General features: G+C 37.1%; 1 protein-coding gene across 2 annotated transcripts in view; it reads left to right on the top strand.

Annotated features, from left to right (window-relative positions):
- LTN1 (listerin E3 ubiquitin protein ligase 1) overlaps positions 1–18357 on the top strand; it is a 65930-nt gene that overhangs the window by 23364 nt on the left and 24209 nt on the right. For both annotated transcript variants that reach the window (XM_067739278.1, XM_067739277.1), the window contains exons 7-18: positions 2944–3117; positions 4116–4306; positions 5040–5175; positions 6021–6830; positions 7349–7390; positions 9936–10125; positions 10653–10892; positions 11732–11885; positions 12890–13034; positions 13497–13683; positions 15540–15699; positions 16636–16740. In XM_067739278.1, the coding sequence (XP_067595379.1) occupies positions 2944–3117; positions 4116–4306; positions 5040–5175; positions 6021–6830; positions 7349–7390; positions 9936–10125; positions 10653–10892; positions 11732–11885; positions 12890–13034; positions 13497–13683; positions 15540–15699; positions 16636–16740 (2534 nt within the window). The remainder of the gene's footprint in view (positions 1–2943; positions 3118–4115; positions 4307–5039; positions 5176–6020; positions 6831–7348; positions 7391–9935; positions 10126–10652; positions 10893–11731; positions 11886–12889; positions 13035–13496; positions 13684–15539; positions 15700–16635; positions 16741–18357) is intronic.

Below are 18357 nucleotides of genomic sequence, written 5' to 3'. Positions count from 1 at the left end.
GCACTGCAGCTTTCTGGTCGTTGAGTGGAGCTGGGTCTTGGTGTTGAGATGGAGATCTCTGGTAGATTTTCGCCGTTTGATATTATGTGGAGCTGGGAGGTCTCTTGTGGACCAGTGTCCTGAACTTTGCTCTCCCACCTCAGAGGCACAGGCCTGATGTCTGGCTGGAGCATCAAGAGCCTTTCATCCACACAGCTCAGAATAAAAGGGAGAAGATAAAAGAAAGAAAAAAAGAAGATAAAATAAAGTAAAATAAAATAATTAAAATAAAAAATAATTATTAAAAGAAAATTTAAAGTAATTAAAAAAAAAGGAAAGAAAGCAACCAAACCAAAAAAAATTCACCAATGATAACAAGCACTAAAAACTATACTTAAAAAAAAAACAAAAACGGACAAACCAGAACCCTAGGACAAATGGTAAAGGCAAAACTATACAGACAAAATCACACACAGAAGCATACACATACACACGAAAAGAGAAAAAGGGAAAAAATATATATATCGTTCCTCCCAAAGTCCACCTCCTCAATTTGGGATGATTCGTTGTCTATTCAGGTATTCCACAGGTGCAGGGTACATCAAGTTGATAGTGGAGCTTTAATCCGCTGCTTCTGAGGCTGCTGGGAGAGGTTTCCCTTTCTCTTCTTTGTTTGCACAGCTCCCGGGGCTCAGCTTTGGATTTGGACCCACCTCTGTGTGTAGGTTGCCGGAGGGCGTCTGCTCTTCGCTCCGACAGGACAGGGTTAAAGGAACAGCTGATTCGAGGGCACTGGCTCACTCATGCCGGGGCGGGGGTGGGGGGCGGGAGGGAGGGGCACGAATGCGGGGCGAGCCTGCTGCGGCAGAGGCTGGCGTGACATTGCACCAGCCTGAGGCGCTGTGCGTTCTCCCGGGTAAGTTGTCCCTGGATCACGGGACCCTGGTAGTGGTGGGCTGCACAGGTTCCTGCGGTGTGGGGAGTGACCTGTGCTCGCACAGAGGCTTCTTGGTGTCAGCAGCAGCAGCCTTAGCGTCTCATGCCCGTCTCTGGGGTCCGTGCTGATAGCCGCGGCTCGCGCCCGTCTCTGGAGCTCGTTTAAGCAGCGCTCTTAATTGCTTCTCCTCGCGCACCAGGAAACAAAGAGGCAAGAAAAAGTCTCTTGCCTCTTCGGCAGGTCCAGACTTTTTCCCGGACTCCCTCCTGGCTAGCTGTGGTGCACTAACCCCTTCAGGCTGTGTTCATGCCGCCAACCCCAGTCCTCTCCCTGCGGATCTAAGCTCCGAAGCCCGAGCCTCAGCTCCCAGCCCCGCCCACCCCGGCGGGTGAGCAGACAAGCCTCTCCGGCTGGTGCGTGCCGGTCGGTACCGATCCTCCGTGCGGGAATCTCCCCGCTTTGTCCTCTGCACCCCTGTGGCTGCGCTCTCTTCCGTGGCTCCGAAGCTTTCCCCCTCCGCCACCCGCAGTCTCTGCCCGCAAAGGGGCTTCCTAGTGTGTGGAAACCTTTCCTCCTTCACGGCTCCCTCCCACTGGTGCAGGTCCCGTCCCTATTCTTTTGTCTTTGCTTTTTCTTTTTTCTTTTGCCCTACCCAGGTACGTGGGGAGTTTCTTGCCTTTTGGGAGGTCTGAGGTCTTCTGCCAGCGTTCAGTAGGTGTTCTGTAGGAGTTGTTCCACATGCAGATGTATTTCTGATGTATCTGTGGGGAGGAAGGTGATCTCCATGTCTTACTCCTCCGCCATCTTGAAGCTCCTCTTCCTCCTGTTCTTATTATTTGTCTTTAGCTTTCCTTTTCCTAAATTTTAAAAAGAAATACTAATTAATTTATATTTTGGCTGCTTTTGGTCTTCATTGCTGGGCGTGGGCTTTCTCTAGTTGCTGCGAGCGGGGGCTATTCTTCATTGAAGTGCGCGGGCTTCTCATTCCAGTGGCTTCTCTTGTTGCGGAACATGGGCTCTAGGCACGCAGGCTTCACTAGTTGTGGTGTGCAGGCTCAGTAGTCATGGCTCACAGGCTCTAGAGCGCAGGCTCAGTAGTTGTGGTGCACGGGCTTGGTTGCTCCATGGCATGTGGGATCTTCCCAGAACAGGGCTCGAACCCATGTTCCCTGCATTGGCAGGCAGATTCTTAACCACTGTGCCACCAGGGAAGTCCTGTCTTTAGATTTTTTGGAATATTTTTTATAGCCTTTTATTTTGCTATAATTATAAACAGTAATTTGGGTTACTTTCTAGTTTCTTTTTTTCCCCTTTTCTCTGTATTAATTAGGTTCTCAGTACCACGTTGAATAGAAGTGGTGGTAGCGGGCTTCCTTTTCTTGTTTCTTACTTTAATGGAAATAGTTGTAAACTCTTAATGTTGAGTATGACGCTGTTAAGCTATGAATTGTGCTCTTATTTATTTGTGTATTCATTTTTAGTTTAGGAATTGTGCTTGGTTCTTTTTCAGATCTGCTGTGCTTTTTCTAAGATCGTTTTCCGTTCAAATTTCTTTAAACTTTTGTTTCTTTAAATATAATAAACATTGTTGATATGGAGCTTGTAACTGATAGATAATTATAAGATTTAAAGCCTCAGGTCTCTGTGTTATCTTTTGTTTCTGCATAGTGGCTCATGGTGTCTTATTTTTTGTTTGGCTGTATTTAACTTTGTGCTGACTAGTATATTCATAGGGGTAATTTGAGCCCCCAGATGAAGGCTTCTTACACTAGAGAGGATTTGTATTTGCTTGAGCCAAAGAAATAGAAAGTTGAATTCTTTCTGCCTTCACTTTTGGCTTGGTAATTCCTAATGTCTTTTAAGCTCTGTGGTGTTCTTCAGATTTTTAAAAAGTATTTTTTCTAGCCCCTTTAGTTTTATTAATGGAAGGGTTAGTATGAATAGCCTACCTGCCATTACCATAAATAAAATTTTATCATACCTTGACTAGGCTTTAGTTTAATTCAGCTTTCCATTTTTTCTTTCAGATCCGCTCAGCCTATTTTGAGTTAGTTTCTGCTTTGTGCCAGCGTACTCCACAGTTGATGAAAGATGAAGCATCCAAAGTGAGCCCATCTGTCCTTCTTAGCATTGATGACAGTGACCCCATTGTATGCCCTGCTCTCTGGGAAGCTGTGCTTTACACACTTACAACTATTGAGGTAGGTTAAAGAGGTACATTTAGTACAGCTGGGAATATTTGTCTTCTTAGTTGTATTTTAGAAGCCTTAGATACCATGTGAGAGAGCCTATCAGATTGTAATATTTAAAACTTGCTAGAAAAATGCTTTCCTGGGAATAAAATATTTAATCCAAAGCTTTGTATAAATCTTAAACTGACTATAAAATGGTATAGCATTTTTATTTTACTTTCAGTTTAGTCAATATCAATATCCTTTAAAACTTATATGGCCCAATGAAATCAACATATCTGAATATTATATTTAAGATTAAATATTGCTGTCCCTTTTAGAAAGCAGATTTTTTTTGTTTGTTTGTTTAGAAAGCAGCTTTTATAGAAGTCTTTTCAGTTAAATATTACTTCTTTTTTGGCTGCCTCAGACCTTAGTTGCAGCACGTGGGATCTTCATTGAGTCATGCAGGATCTTTCATTGCTATGTGCGGGCTTCTCTCTAGTTATGTCGTGCGGGTTGTTTTCTCTTCTCTAGTTGCGGTGCGCAGGCTTCAGGGCACGTGGGCTCTGTAGTTGTGGCACACGGATTCCAGTGTGTGCAAGCTCTGTAGTTTGCTGCACACAGGCTCTCTAGTTGAGGTGTGCGAGCTCAGTAGTTGTGGCGTGCGGGCTTAGTTGCCCCGCAGTATGTGTGATCTTAGTTCCCTGACCAGGGATCACACCCACGTCCCCTGCATTGTAAGGTGGATTCTTTACCACTGGACCACCAGGGAAGTCCCTAAATAGTTATTTCTGATCAATATTGTCCTGGAAGTATGTTGTATACACAATTACTAAATGTAATAAATTTCTTATAATTTCAGACTTTTAGTTTTTAATGGTGGTGAGAGATTTTGACCGTCTTTAGTTAGAATACTTGATTTTTATTTTTGAGAGTCTATATGTCTTCTCTCTTAATTGGGAAATGTATGTTTATGATCTCTAATTATTATTATAATCTTTTTTTTTTTTTTTTTTTTTGGGAAGGACTGTTGGCTTCATGTAAATGCAAAAAAAAGTGTGTTTCCCAAGCTGTCAGCTATGGTTCGTGAAGGAGGTCGGGGTCTGGCTGCTGTCATATATCCTTATCTTCTGCCATTTATCAGCAAACTCCCTCAGTCTATTACAGATCCAAAGTTGGATTTCTTCAAAAATTTTCTCACCTCCCTAGTTGCAGGGTAAGGAATTTAAATTCTTGACCTTTAAAGCAAAATAGATTTTTTCTTATTTTCATAAATGGGCAGAACGACATACTTGTTATTATCATATGTAAATTTCCCCAAATTGTTTTGCTGTTCATTAAACACTTTTAAAGTTTTCAGAGAATTACAATTGGAATTCTTTTTTTGGGTACTTTCAACACTTCAGTGGTAGTATGCAGCAGAAAGTGAGATAAATTATGGCAAGGCCCTTAGGTGGAAATAGGCTCTTTTTCAATGACCCATTTTTTGGTATGTTGATAAATACAAATGCCCAAGTGCAGAAAATGAACCAGTGAACTTTTCCATTAACTTAAATATAATAGCTGTTTAAAGTCACACTTAAAACGTCATTTCAGCGTATTTGTTGAACTTAGTAAAAGATACCCAGTTTTATTAATGATTAAAATTTTTTTTTTCCACTACAGTATTATCTTTATTTGGTTAAGTCCTCTCTTTGAAATTTGCACATGAATTGGTCCATGAATAGAAAATAAATATGTTATCTTTTGTTGATACATTTTTGAAGATATGCTATTTTTCATAGTTCTTCAAGTTTATATTCTAATCGGGCTGTATTTTGGTTGTTCTTAGTTTTTCATTGAAGAAATTATTTTTAGAAATTCTTTTCCATGCCTTTATTTTGGTATTTTTGTATTGCTTATTTTCTTTTTCATGAAGGAATAAGCCACAGGTATTTATTATTTCTTAGGCTATCAACAGAAAGAACCAAAACCAGCTTTTCAGAGTGCTCAGCAGTAATATCTGCTTTTTTTGAATGCTTACGTTTTATAATGCAGCAAAACTTAGGTGAGGAAGAGATAGAAGAGATGCTCGTCAATGATCAGGTATTTATAATGTAAAAATCATCAGTGCCTTTGCACACTAACTATAAAGAATCAAGCTCATTGTGTCTTGTTGCCATTTTTATTAATTAGCCTTCCTTGTAAAGATTTCATTTTTATGATTTACAAATTAGGTAATGTGTATTGCTGACCAATAAGCGAAAATTTCTGTATTGTTAGTTGTTATCATGATACCATAATGCCTAAGTACTTGTCACTCTCTGGTTCTACAAACTCTGTTTTAGAGAGTCGCAATGCAAAACAATTTAGAAGATGCAATTTTCAACATTTTGTATTTTAGTTTATATTATAATCATCTTGTTCCTTCTAAAATATGTAGTACATTTATCCTTTTGTGAGCAATTGTGCTTGGCTTTTAGAACTAGTGATGAGAGCGGGTCCTGGAATATGGTTCCTTATGGTAGGAAATTAATATGATTACATAAGCCTAGATCCTAGTTGATGTCTCAGATAGTTAATTTCTCTTATCTTTGTAATTTAAGAGAAAGCATTCTGAATTCTGTGGGTCCTATATGTCTTTCATATTGGTTTAGAAAAAAGCAAAACACTTTGAATAAGTTCAGAAGATCCAAAGAGTTGATGACCAATGATCTTCGTCAATTATATCATAAAAAAGAAGTAATTCGGGGAGATACAGTGAAATCGTTAGGCTCTCTGAATGATATGGAGATGATTTTCAGGTTCAAATTAACTCTTTTCATAGTTCTGGGAAAAAATTCATGTTTTTCAGTTATTAAATATGAAAATTTATAATGTTTTACAAATACCTTGTTTAAATTTCATTTTCCCTGACAACTGAACTTTAATATGTCTACCTTCTCTTTTAGTTGATTCCTTTTATTGATGCAGTTCTCAAAGACCCAAGATTGCAAGATGAGCAGCTATTTAACCATTTGGCAGAAACTTTAAGTTCATGGGAAGCCAAAGCAGATTTGGATAAAGATGATAAAACAGCTTACAGTTTGGAGAAAGTGCTACTGAATTTCTGGGAAAGACTGTCAGAGATCTGTGTTGAGAAAATCAATGAGCCTGAAACCGATGTTAAGTCAGTTTTGGGTGTTTCTAACCTATTACAGGTCCTTCAGAAGCCAAAGAGCTCCTTGAAGTTAAATAAAAAAAACGTTGGTAAGGTTAGATTTGCTGATGAGATGCCTGAAAGTAATAAAGAGAATGAGAAATATGTCTCCTCAGAAGGAGAGAATAGTGGAGGCTCTGAATTAATGGCTGAACCTTCTCTCACTCACAGTTGCTCAGACCTTATATCACCCCTAAGGAAAAAACCTTTGGAAGACTTAGTCTGTAAACTAGCAGAAATGAGTGTTAATTATGTCAATGAACAAAAGTCAGAGCAACATCTAAGGTTTCTTTCCACTCTGCTCAACTCCTTCTCTTCAAGCCAAGTATTTAAAGTGCTGTTAGGTGATGAAAAACAGAGTATTGTCAAAGCCAAACCTCTTGAAATAGCCAAACTGGCACAAAAAAATCCTGCGATACAGTTTTTATACCAGAAAGTAATAGGTTGGCTAAATGAAGATCAAAGGAAGGATGCTAGTTTCTTGGTGGACATTTTGTACAGTGCCCTTTGTTGCTGTGATAGTCATATGGAAAGAAAAGCTGTCTTGGATGATCTAATTGAGGTATTACTGTTCTGTATCTTTTTATTTTCATTTATTCATTCATTCATGCATGCCTGCATGCAGGGTCTTTCTTCCCCGACCAGGGATCAAACCCGTGCCCCCTACAGTGGAAGCATGGAGCCCTAACCACTGGATCACCAGGGAGTTCCCTGTATCTTTTTAAACTATAATGGTTTACACTGGCACACTGATTATGGATGAGTAGAACGAGACCTGTATGGGAGTTATTTGGGGACTGTTTCTTAACTATGAATGTCAGTTTAAAGACAATATATTCTTGATTGGGATTGGGAAGTATGTGAGACTTCTGGGTAGCTGTTCAGTAAGAGTAAATATGCTAAGATGACAAAAGCTTGGTAATAAAAGGGTAAGTTCTTTCAGTCCATACTTTTTAAAGCTGGACTTGCTAAAAAAATGTTTTAGTTTTGTAGTGGTTCCATGGTCACTTCATTTACTTATAAAAAATTTTACCAGTTACTGTTTTTTCTAGCAGATTGTTTCTCTTTTTCTTCTTTTAGGTGGATCTGAAATGGAATTCTATTCTTCAGGTCATTGAAAAGGTATCTTAGAGATTTTTCTCTTTTTTTTTTTTGTATTTATAGGTATACAAAAATTAAACCACAGCTATATTCACATAATGGTATGTGATTAGGTGTCTCTGTTAGAGAACTTCCTTATTATTGTAACTTTCTTCTCATAATTTGAGAAGCCATGGTGTTCACCTTTCTATAGTATTATTTTTCTGGTTAGGAGTATCAGGGAAGAATGAACAGGTTCTGGAAGATCCAGCGTCTCTTCCCTAGTGGGTAACAGAGGAAGAGTTAAGCATTTATCTTAGTTTATCTTTTAAACTAAGGTTTCTGCTGTTATCCTAGTTATTTTTTCTTCTGTAGAAATGGATTGAATGATTCTAGCTTTGAGTAGAACGCATCAGGAAATTAAGTTTGTTTTACCCTGGAATACTATACAGGCAAACTAAAGTCTTCCCACCTTTATTTAATTGCCATTTGACTAAGTAAGAAAATTAGTGATGAAAATAATACAAAGAAATCAAGAAACATAATTCAGAAAAATTTTTAAATGGCTTAAGTATTCTTTCCTAATGAAGATGTAAATGATATAATGTAACACTTTTCCAACCATAGAAATGTTATGGCTAGCTGCCTAAAAGTCTTCCTTTTCTTAAAGAATTTTTTCATTATTTTAAAATTTTACTTACATAACTCTAATTTACAAGTTTCTTTTTTTCTGTCTTTTTAAATTATGTTGAAAAAAACATATAATTTGCCAGAGTAACCATTTCTAAGCGTACAGTAGTGTTGTTTATTCACATTATTGGTCAACCAATCTCCAGAACTTTTTCACCTTGTAAAATAGAAACTATACCCATTAAACAATAACTCCCTATTTCCCCCAATAGTTTATTTTTACAAAATAAATACAGAGTATTAATTTACTCTTTTTCAATGGGAAATATAACTTACTGGCACACCATTTTGAATTACTTTATTCAGTACCTCCTCTCCCTATAGGCAGGCTACGTGAAAAGCCAGATTATGAGAAAGCTGCTTGATAAGTCTAGAATCAGAGCAAAAGTATATAGTTAATAATTTGATAAGATAAAGATGGATATATCCATTTCCAACTTAGGAATGTACCTGCCAGGTTCAGGTACATCTGTAGTTCAGGTACATCTGTTTGGAAGACTCTTCCTGGGCAGTGTTTGGAAGTTCATAGCCAGTGTTTGCTTCCTGTACTTCTGTGACTAACTAGTCTCCCTAACCCCTGTTAGATTCTTTCTGTGGATATGTTAAAACATTGAGAAGTTGGACTTCATGTCTTATTAACCTGAGAGACATTTTATTCAGAAGTTTGCTTTTTGGATTCTGTAGGATTCTATAAAATAGATTGGTTTTATTTGGTAAGCTATCGTAGGAAAGCCAATATTATAGCCATCTAAGTTCTAGTTTTTCTTGTTTTTATGCAACATCATACTTTATGAGCAGAGTCCTAAAGTCAGCTTCCTTAAAAACAAACCTGACTTTTGTAACCAGAAAGAACCTTAGAGATTTTCTAAGTTAACCTTCATTTTTCAAATTAGGAAATAGGCCCAGGTTGGTTAAGAGCTTTGGTTAAGAGCTTTGTCTAAGGTCATAAAGCCAGAATAGTGGTAAAGCTTGGACTAAAATAGAAGCTCTCATTACCTACAATTTTTTAAATAAGGAGATAAAACAGTTTTGGGGGCACTACCCAATCTGCACTTGGATTTTTTTTTCTTTTTCCAGATTGCTTTGAAATGAGCCAAGTTGCAAATTCCTTTCTTCTCAGCCCTTAAACCAAAAGAAGCTCTGGGAACATGGATCACCATGCTTTTGGGGGTGGATTTACAGTTTTTTTCCTTGCTTCCCCACCCCACGAAAATAAACCAGTTGCTGTCAGCTATCTACCCCAGTAACTATTTCAGAAAATTTGGGCAAATGATAAGTCCCATTGTTCATATTGAAGTAATTTACCACTATTATATGTTAATTGTTCTTTAGCAAAATTAATGAACAAAAATTTAATATTTGTAGAGCATTTTAAAATCTGTCTTTAAAGTTCATTCATTATTCATTGAATATATCTGCAGTGTTGATAGCAGGTATCAAAGAAGTTTAAGACAGTCTCTGCTCTCAAGGAACTTACAGTTTCATTGGAAATAACACATACACAGATGAAACATTATAAATAATAATACAACCTAGTGAGTGCTCTAGAGATTCAGAGAAAAGCAATGATGAGTATGGGCTGGCATGGATGGGGGAGACTTCACAAAGCAGGTGGGATTTATACTAAATCTCAAATAATGGATGTGATTTTCATAAATAAAGAAGAAGGGGAATATTTATGGTTGGGAAGATAGAATGAACAAAGCATGGAAGCATACATAAGCAAGGCTTAGTGGGGAATAGGGAAGATACCAGCCTTCTTAGAACTTGAGGAGGAGGCATGGGGGACGATGTTGAGGCCACGATGATGAAAGGAGGTAATATGGTACAAGTAATATTTTGGCAAGTCTACTTTTTGATCTTGCTTCTAATCTTTGCTTTAATTTTATGGTTTTAGGCATGTTCTAGTTCAGATAAACATGCTTTAGTAACTCCTTGGCTAAAAGGAGATATCCTTGGCGAGAAATTGGTAACCTTGGCAGATCATCTTTGTAATAAGGACTTGGAATCCACAGTACCTTCTGAATCTTACTTCTCAGAAAGATGGTCTCTTTTAAGCTTGGTATTATCCCAGCATGTTAAAAATGGTAGGTAAAAATATGGCTTTTGTTTTTTAGTAGGGAGGGAGTAGTTTTTTCACCTTTTGGGAGGATTCCATGCTGCTCAGTTTGCATAATATTAGTTGAGAATAACAAGATTTAGTTCACTCAAATATCTGAACTTTGTAAGCACCCTAAATGTTTATAAATCTCTGTAACATGACTTGGAAGATATTTAATACTTTTAGTTTTATATTTTAAAGGGTTTTGAATTTAGCCATTCACTCTAATTTTGTCTAGCATTGCTTTTTTACTTAATTTAAAATAGCTTTTTTTAATGTGAGGGCTTTTATGTGTGGGGAACAGATTGATTTGTTGATGTGATTTTCTTTTATATAAAACATAAGCAACTTTTTTAAAAAAAAAAAACAACACATGGCGAGACCAAGATGGAATGTTAACCCCAAGTAAAGTATTAAAATACATTGGTTAAAAAATTAAAAACAAAGATTAAAAAAAGGAAAACACACTGTTAATATTTCTTGTATTTTGTCTGTTTGAATTTTTTTCTGTAGATTACTTGATTGGAGAAGTATATGTTGAAAGAATTATTGTTAAACTTCATGAAACTTTATCCAAAGCAAAGAAATTGTCAGAAGCTGAAAATAATGACTCATCAGTGTCTTTTATCTGTGATGTGGCCTATAACTATTTCAGCTCAGCAAAAGGATGCTTGCTAATGCCATCATCTGAAGATTTATTGTTAACTCTCTTTCAGTTGTGTGCTGAGAGCAAAGAAAAAACACATTTGCCAGGTAATAGCCTACTGCTCAAATGTTTTGTTGGGAATCTCCGGCTCTGATCTTCATAGTGTAAGTGCCCAGGCTTTATTAATTGAATCATAATGTGTTTGAACTTTGAAAGCATTTTGAGTAAAGGACTACAAATCTTAAACACTTTCAGCTTTAGAAACCAAGTTAAAGGTGTATGTAGACATTATGTGTAAAGTTTTTACTTGATATCAAGGAAACGGTTTTGAAAGGGGCCATGATAGGTGAGTTAGCATCTTAGCTCCTTCACTCAGTAGCTCTCACAAGTTGCTTAATTTCTTGTTGCCTCAGTTTCCATATTTATAAAGGGGGACATTAATACCTTCTTCTCTTATAGTTAAAGACATTCAATCTTGGTGTATAGTAAAATGAAATTGAGATTCCCTTTTTAAGGACTATATTCCTGTCTTATATGTTAATTCAGACTTATTTGTGAAAGGAATGTAAAAAATACTCTTAAAAAAAAAAAGGTTTTAATGGAAAAGCCTCCTCCCCAACCCTTTCTTTAATACTAACTTTTCTATTTGAAAATGGTATAATATTTTTTATATCTCCAAAAGGTCAACTCTCTTATAAATAAGTTCAGAGCAGAAAAAAGCTGACTTTAAAAATCTTAGCATTTTTACATTTATATGGCATGAGTTAGCTTACATTATTGTGTATTTATGACATAGTTATTTTGTTTTAGCTGTTGAATAGTAATTTTATGTTTTCTTAATGGTACCTTACAAATCTCAGATCTGCAATGAGTTCTTTCAGACATTTTGTACTGATTATAGTTACTTCATAGGGATTATGAATCACTGTTGACATCTTGATTTTAGACTTTCTTATCAGTAAACTGAAAAATACTTGGCTCTCTGGTGTGAATTTATTGGTCCATCAAACTGGCGACACATATAAACAGAGTACCTTCCTACGTTTATCTGCTCTGTGGCTGAAAAACCAAGTTCAGTCTTCATCATTGGATATCACAAGGTAACCTTTTTTTGTGCTCAGTTGCAGAGTGTCTCTTTAGTAATTGATCATTGTCCTTAATAAGGTTCCATGATTAGTGTGAATGCCTATGAAAAATGACTTGTTGGGCTTACCTGGTGGCACAGTGGTTGAGAGTCCACCTGCCGATGCAGGGGACGCGGGTTCGTGCCCTGGTCCGGGAAAATCCCACATGCCGCGGAGCATCTGGGCCCGTGAACCATGGCCGCTGAGCCTGCGTGTCTGGAGCCTGTGCTCCGCAACGGGAGAGGCCACAACAGTGAGACGCCCGCGTACCGCAAAAAAAAAAAAAAAAGACTTGTTATGTAAGAAATCTACAGGATTCTAAGGGAAGATCCAAACAGATTTTTTCAAAAGGATTTTGTTTTAATGATCATGCATTTAAGCTCAATTAATTGGAGAGTGATTTGTTTTGACCATAATAATTTATGGTTAGTGATGTGATAGGGGTGCTGTCCTGTGTCTTAGGCTGGTATGGATTGTAACCGTAAACTCTTATGGCCACCACAGACAATGATTGTCCTTCATTGTTTATTTTTTGGGAGAGTCTGGTAGCCACTGTTGTAAGGCGTTGAATTGCAGATGTATTTCACATTTCATGCCTAAATCCATATATAAAAATGAAAACTAAGAGAATGCATCCAGAATTACTGGGGTTGGGTTAAATCTTTTTCTGATTATCATACTCTTTTAATGGAATAAAGTAGCTATATTTCAGAAATATCTGATCTGAAATAGGTCATTCACCTTCTTTCTGAACTAGAAGCAGCACTTGATTTCAATTATAAAATGTTGGATAAAATCCCCTGTTTGATTGTGTGTAAGTCACGAGGGGAGGGTGGAGAGAGAGACGATTTACTTTTATTTTGAATTGTCTTTTTTGTTCATTAAATACCCTATCTTCCGTAGGGTATTTAATGTATACCAGGGTATTCAAATTGGTTATAACATAACTGTAGTGGTTAAGTTATTTGCATTATTTTCAGTCTTCAGGTCCTCTTGTCTGCTGTTGATGATTTGCTAAATGCGCTTCTAGAGAGTGAAGATACTTATCTTCTGGGAGTTTATATTGGAAGTGTAATGCCAGACAACAGCGAATGGGAAAAGATGAGACAGTCTCTTCCTATGCAGGTATGTTTGAGATTGGAGAGTACTTATTTTATTCTGAAGTTTGGATTTCATGCAAGCTTAAATATTTTAATTTTATTCTGGGGAAGAAAAAAAGTAAATGAAATGAGTATCTTACTTTGCGTTTCTGCCTTTGAATGCTCCTGTGTTGGGTGTTTGCTGTTTGCAAGTTACCAGTTGACACTTGGCAGTTGCCATGGTACAAGGTAAATAAGACCTTGTTCTGTCCTGAAGGAATCCTAAAGAAACACACACGTTGATAATTTCTGTTCGTAGAAACCAAACTTCTAGGCTTCTGTGGTTTTACTAGTAAACTAGCAATAGCTTCATTTTTGAAGTTATTCTAATAACATTTTGAAGATATTTTAATAACTTTATTTTTGTTCCCTTCTTAATTGCAGAAGTAGTAATTAATTGAACTATTGAATGCTTTTGTGTATAATTTAATGTATTCTTTTTTTATAGTGGTTGCATAGACCTCTTTTAGAAGGAAGACTGAGTTTGAATTATGAGTGTTTCAAAACAGATTTTAAAGAACAAGATACAAAGAAACTTCCCAGCCATTTGTGTACTTCAGCATTATTGAGCAAAATGATATTAGTTGCACTGAAAAAGGAAATAGTCCTAGAAAATAATGAGCTTGAGAAAATAAGTAAGTATTTATGAGCATTCAGATAAATACATATAAACCTTGAAGTAATTAAAATGTAATTTTGAAATAATTTTGATTATACTTCAATCTAAATCTTTAAAGAATCAAAAATCCTCAGCTCCTTTTAATTATTTTAGCAATGAGAAACTTGAGGACACTTAAGAGATGAATGTTAAATTGCAAATCAAATGGAATCATACTGAATATCTTGCTGTAGTCTTGTTAGCAATAGAGCAAAATTTGATATAAGATGTTACTCTAGTTGGCATGACATCAATATAAGCGCATCCTATGGCACATAACCCTAAAGAAAATGGTTAAGTGAGTCTTGTGTTTCATCAAGGATTCTGAATTTTCAATTAACTTTGAATCAATCTACCTTTGTATAGGGCAATAATTTTTTTTCCCAGCAAGTGGAGCTTCAAATGTTGAATTTCAAAAGGATTTAAAAATTCCCCCATTCCAGGAAATGGTGTAGAATTGTAGGTAGCAGTGTGACCTGTACAAAATGGCCTGAAAGGACTTGCATAATTCCTGTATCAGTTTTGATTGTGAGCCCTCAGCTGAGTACAGTTACTAGCAGAGGAGAATATTGTGCTCTGTGGAAGAAAGCTGGAACACCTCTCGTGGTGAGCGAACTCCACGTGCAGTTGAGGTCGAGGAGATTAGCCTGCTCTTTACTTTACTCATAGAGTGAATCTGTCCAAAAACAACAATGGAAATTAGAGTAATAATTTTTGTTGTTTTTCTTATCTGGAACTTGCAAGGGATGGGATTTGATTTTTGAACCAGGTTTCAAGTCTTCTAACTCCAAAATCCATACCTGGCTTTATAAAAGAGAGTTGTGACTAATTATGTATTGAAAACCTGTGACATGCCAGGTTTTGTGATACTTGGTCATTTACTTCTCACAGTAGTCCCGTGAGGTAGATTTGTATTATCCTAGCTGATAACGATGTGTGCAGCTCATTTGAATCCAGACTAGTCTGTCACCTAGGCCCATGCCCTGTGTACTAGATCGTGCTCTCTCCCATTTCTTTTTTCTTTTTTTTTTTTTTTTGCGGTACGCGGGCCTCTCACTGTTTTGGCCTGTCCCGTTGCAGAGCACAGGCTCCGGACGCGCAGGCTCAGCGGCCATGGTTCACGGGCCCAGCCGCTCCGCAGCATGTGGGATCTTCCCGGACCGGGGCATGAACCCGTGTCCCCTGCATTGGCAGGCGGACTCTCAACCACTGCGCCACCAGGGAAGCCCCTCTCCCATTTCTTAACACATTGACTTGAACTTCTCAGGTCTTGGGTCACTTAGTTGTTTATCCTGGATGCAACTTCTTATCATTTGTGGCAAAAATAGTAGGAAGATTCTTCCAGTATCTCTCTCTGATAACTTAGGTTACTGTCACATTCTTAACTAATCAGAAAAGGGACCAAGTAATGTTTGGGAGAGGAGTGATATTTTGTATTAGGTATTCTCAGCTTTCATTATAGTTGAACATCAAATAGTTGAAAATCAGTTCATAGATATTGATTGATTGATTGATTGGCTGTGCTATGCGGCATGTGGGATCTTAGTTCCCCGTACTTGAACATCAAATAGTGGAAAATCAGTTCACAGATTATTGATTGCTTGATTGCGCTACGTAGCATGTGGGATCTTAGTTCCCCGACCACGGATCAAACCAGTGACCCCTGCATTGGAAGTGCAGAGTCTTAACCACTGGACCACCAGGGAAGTCCCAGTTCATAGATATTTTGAAATTAGTGGGCATAACAATGTTAGGGAATGGGGGGGACAAGTGAAAACAGTTCAAAGGTCTGTTCACAAAGTATACTCAATAATGTGTTGTCCATTCTGTTAGTTGCAGAACTGCTCTATTCATTGCAGTGGTATGAAGAATTAGACAATCCACCTATTTTTCTAACTGGATTTTGTGAAATGCTTCAAAAAATGAATATTACATATGATAACTTATGTGGACTTGGTAATACTTCTGGCCTTTTACAGCTGTTATTTAACAGGTAAGAATCTCTTTCAATTTCCATTTTTTTATGACTGTTTTGCTAGTTTATGGCTTGTGTCTTTAAAATGTAAGCCCACTTCATGCTAATCTTTGAATCAGAGAGTTTATCTAAATTAATCCCAATTCTTAATGATAAATACTTTGTGGATACTAAGTACTTGATTTACTCTTCTGGTGAGATATTTGGACTTTGCCTGTGTTATTAAATCCATAAATACATTCAAGGGCCAGATGACAATCCTGTAGAAGTTATTTTAATTTGACATATGTAACCCATCCTTCCACTACTCTAAATTTAACCTTTTACCTTGCATGTTGTTGCAGGTGTGTCTTAATATCATAACCACAACACCCTCTCCCCTAGACGAGGAAGTAGGTATGAAAACAGAGTTATTGTAGAGGTTATAGCAGTTTGATGGTTAGCTCATTGAAATTACTGTGTTGAACTGCTCTCTTGAAGAGTTTTTCACTTGCCTGTAGTATTTTTCGTATGCTTTGCAGTATCAGAGGCCCCAGGCTGAACAGGTCTTCCTTTCCAGTCCCACTCTACATACTTGACACTCAGAACTTTCCTCAGTGGATATCAATACCTCCTTGCTTTCTCAACTTCAACAATCCTCGGTGTCCTCTGGGATATGTCCTCTTTCCAGCTGCAACCTCTGGTCCTCAAGCTTAATCTTTAAGGTCATCTCCCCTATTGGAACTTGAGGGGCTTTGGGATTGCCTTGGATGAGAGCTCAATATCAGCTGTAAAGGAGTTTCAGAAGTTAAGTTCCCAATCCTTTTGGTAACAGCAGTTGTTTGGGTGCAGAAGTGCTGTGTGAATTGATACCCTTACAAGGTGATTTATTTAGTCCTGTATAAGGAATCCAGGTAAGCATTGTTTAAAACTCTTAAGTACACTTTAAAAACGGAATTTTTTTTCCTCTTTTAGATCCAGGGAAAATGGCACCCTTTGGTCTCTTATTATTGCTAAGTTGATCCTTTCCCGAAGTGTTTCATCTGATGAAGTAAAACGGCATTATAGGAGAAAAGAAGGGTATTCTTATTGAAAATACTTTTACTTTGAAATTTATTATGAGTGGTCACTTTGGCAACCCCAAACTAACAAACAGTCTCTAATGAGTCAGGAAAACAAGACTTAGGAAATGAGGAAATTAAAGAAAATGAGACTTAACAATTTAAATTGCATTAGGTTGCGACACGTCTTTTTTTTAATAAGCATTTTTAACCTTATAACATTTTGTTGAGGAATTTTATACGTGCTTTAAATAATTAACATTTCATAAACATGTTCTATTTTCCCCAGAAATCTCTCTGGTAAAATCTATCTTTTCCCCTTCCCTATCCTTCTTGCATCATTTTATTTTCTAAATGGAAATGATAAGGAAAGTTACTTACTCTTAACTTTATTCAATATCCTGTGATAAGCCATAATGGAAAAGAATATGAAAAGAATGTATATATATGTATAACTGAGTCATTTTGCTGAACAGCAGTAATAAACACAACATTGTAATTCAACTGTACTTCAATAAAAAATAAATTAAAAGAACTAAATTAAAAAAAAGGTTACTTACTCTTAAATAAGGATCATCCTATTGAAGAATATTCTAAAAACGCAATAAATGTGTTCTTAAGACAAATAGTGAGGTTGGACATACTAGAGATGTACTAGAGTTGATCATACTAGAGAAGCTGAACATTCGGGTTAAACATCTAGCTGAAATTTACCAAGAGGCATTTTGAATTTACTGATTTACCAAGAAGAATTCAGAAATTATGTGTGTGTGTGTGTGTGTGTGTGTGTGTGTGTATGTATTCTGGTGCAGTAGAGTTGTAAGCTAAATTTTGATATTTTTTATCTTATTTAAAAATTTAAAACTATATTTTAGAAGAATTTATATATATATAAATTTATTTATTTGGCTGCATTGGGTTTTTGTTGCTGCACGCAGGCTTTCTCTAGTTGGTGATGAGCATGGGCTACCCTTCATTGTGGTGCACAGGCTTCTCATTGTGGTGACTTCTCTTTTTGCAGAAAACAGGTCTAGGTGCACAGGCTTCAGTAGTTGTGGCACGTGGGCTCAGTAGGTGTGGCTCGCCGGCTCTAGAGCGTGGGCTCAGTAGTTGTGGCACATGGGCTTAGTTGCTCCGCGGCATGTGGGATCTTCCCGGACCAGGGCTCGAACCTGTGTCCTCTGCATTGGCAGGTGGATTCTTAACCACTGTGCCACCAGGGAAGTCCTAAATATATTATTTTGAGTTCAGTTATTAATGTGGATTATAGGTTCACATGCAATTATAAAAAATACAAAGAAATTCTGTGTACCTTTCATTCAGTTTCTTCCAGTGGTACCAGTTTGTATAACTTTAGTACAATTTCACAACCAAGAGAATAGCATTGATACAATTCACTGACCAAGTTTACTTGCACTCACGTGTTTGTGTGTGTGTTCTGTGTGGGTTACCACCACCACATTACAAGCTACAGAATAGTTTTATCATAAGGATCCCCTATGTTACCCTTTCTTGCCTCAGCCACCTCCCCTCTTACCATTCTCCTCACCTCTGGCAAACAATAATCTGTTCTCTATATAATTTTATCATTTGGGAATGTTATATAAACAGAGTCATATAGCATATGATCTTTTGA

This window comes from Pseudorca crassidens, chromosome 5 (genome assembly GCF_039906515.1).
Source record: "Pseudorca crassidens isolate mPseCra1 chromosome 5, mPseCra1.hap1, whole genome shotgun sequence".
Classification (NCBI taxonomy): domain Eukaryota; kingdom Metazoa; phylum Chordata; class Mammalia; order Artiodactyla; family Delphinidae; genus Pseudorca; species Pseudorca crassidens.
This window is presented reverse-complemented; position numbering and strand designations above follow the sequence as displayed.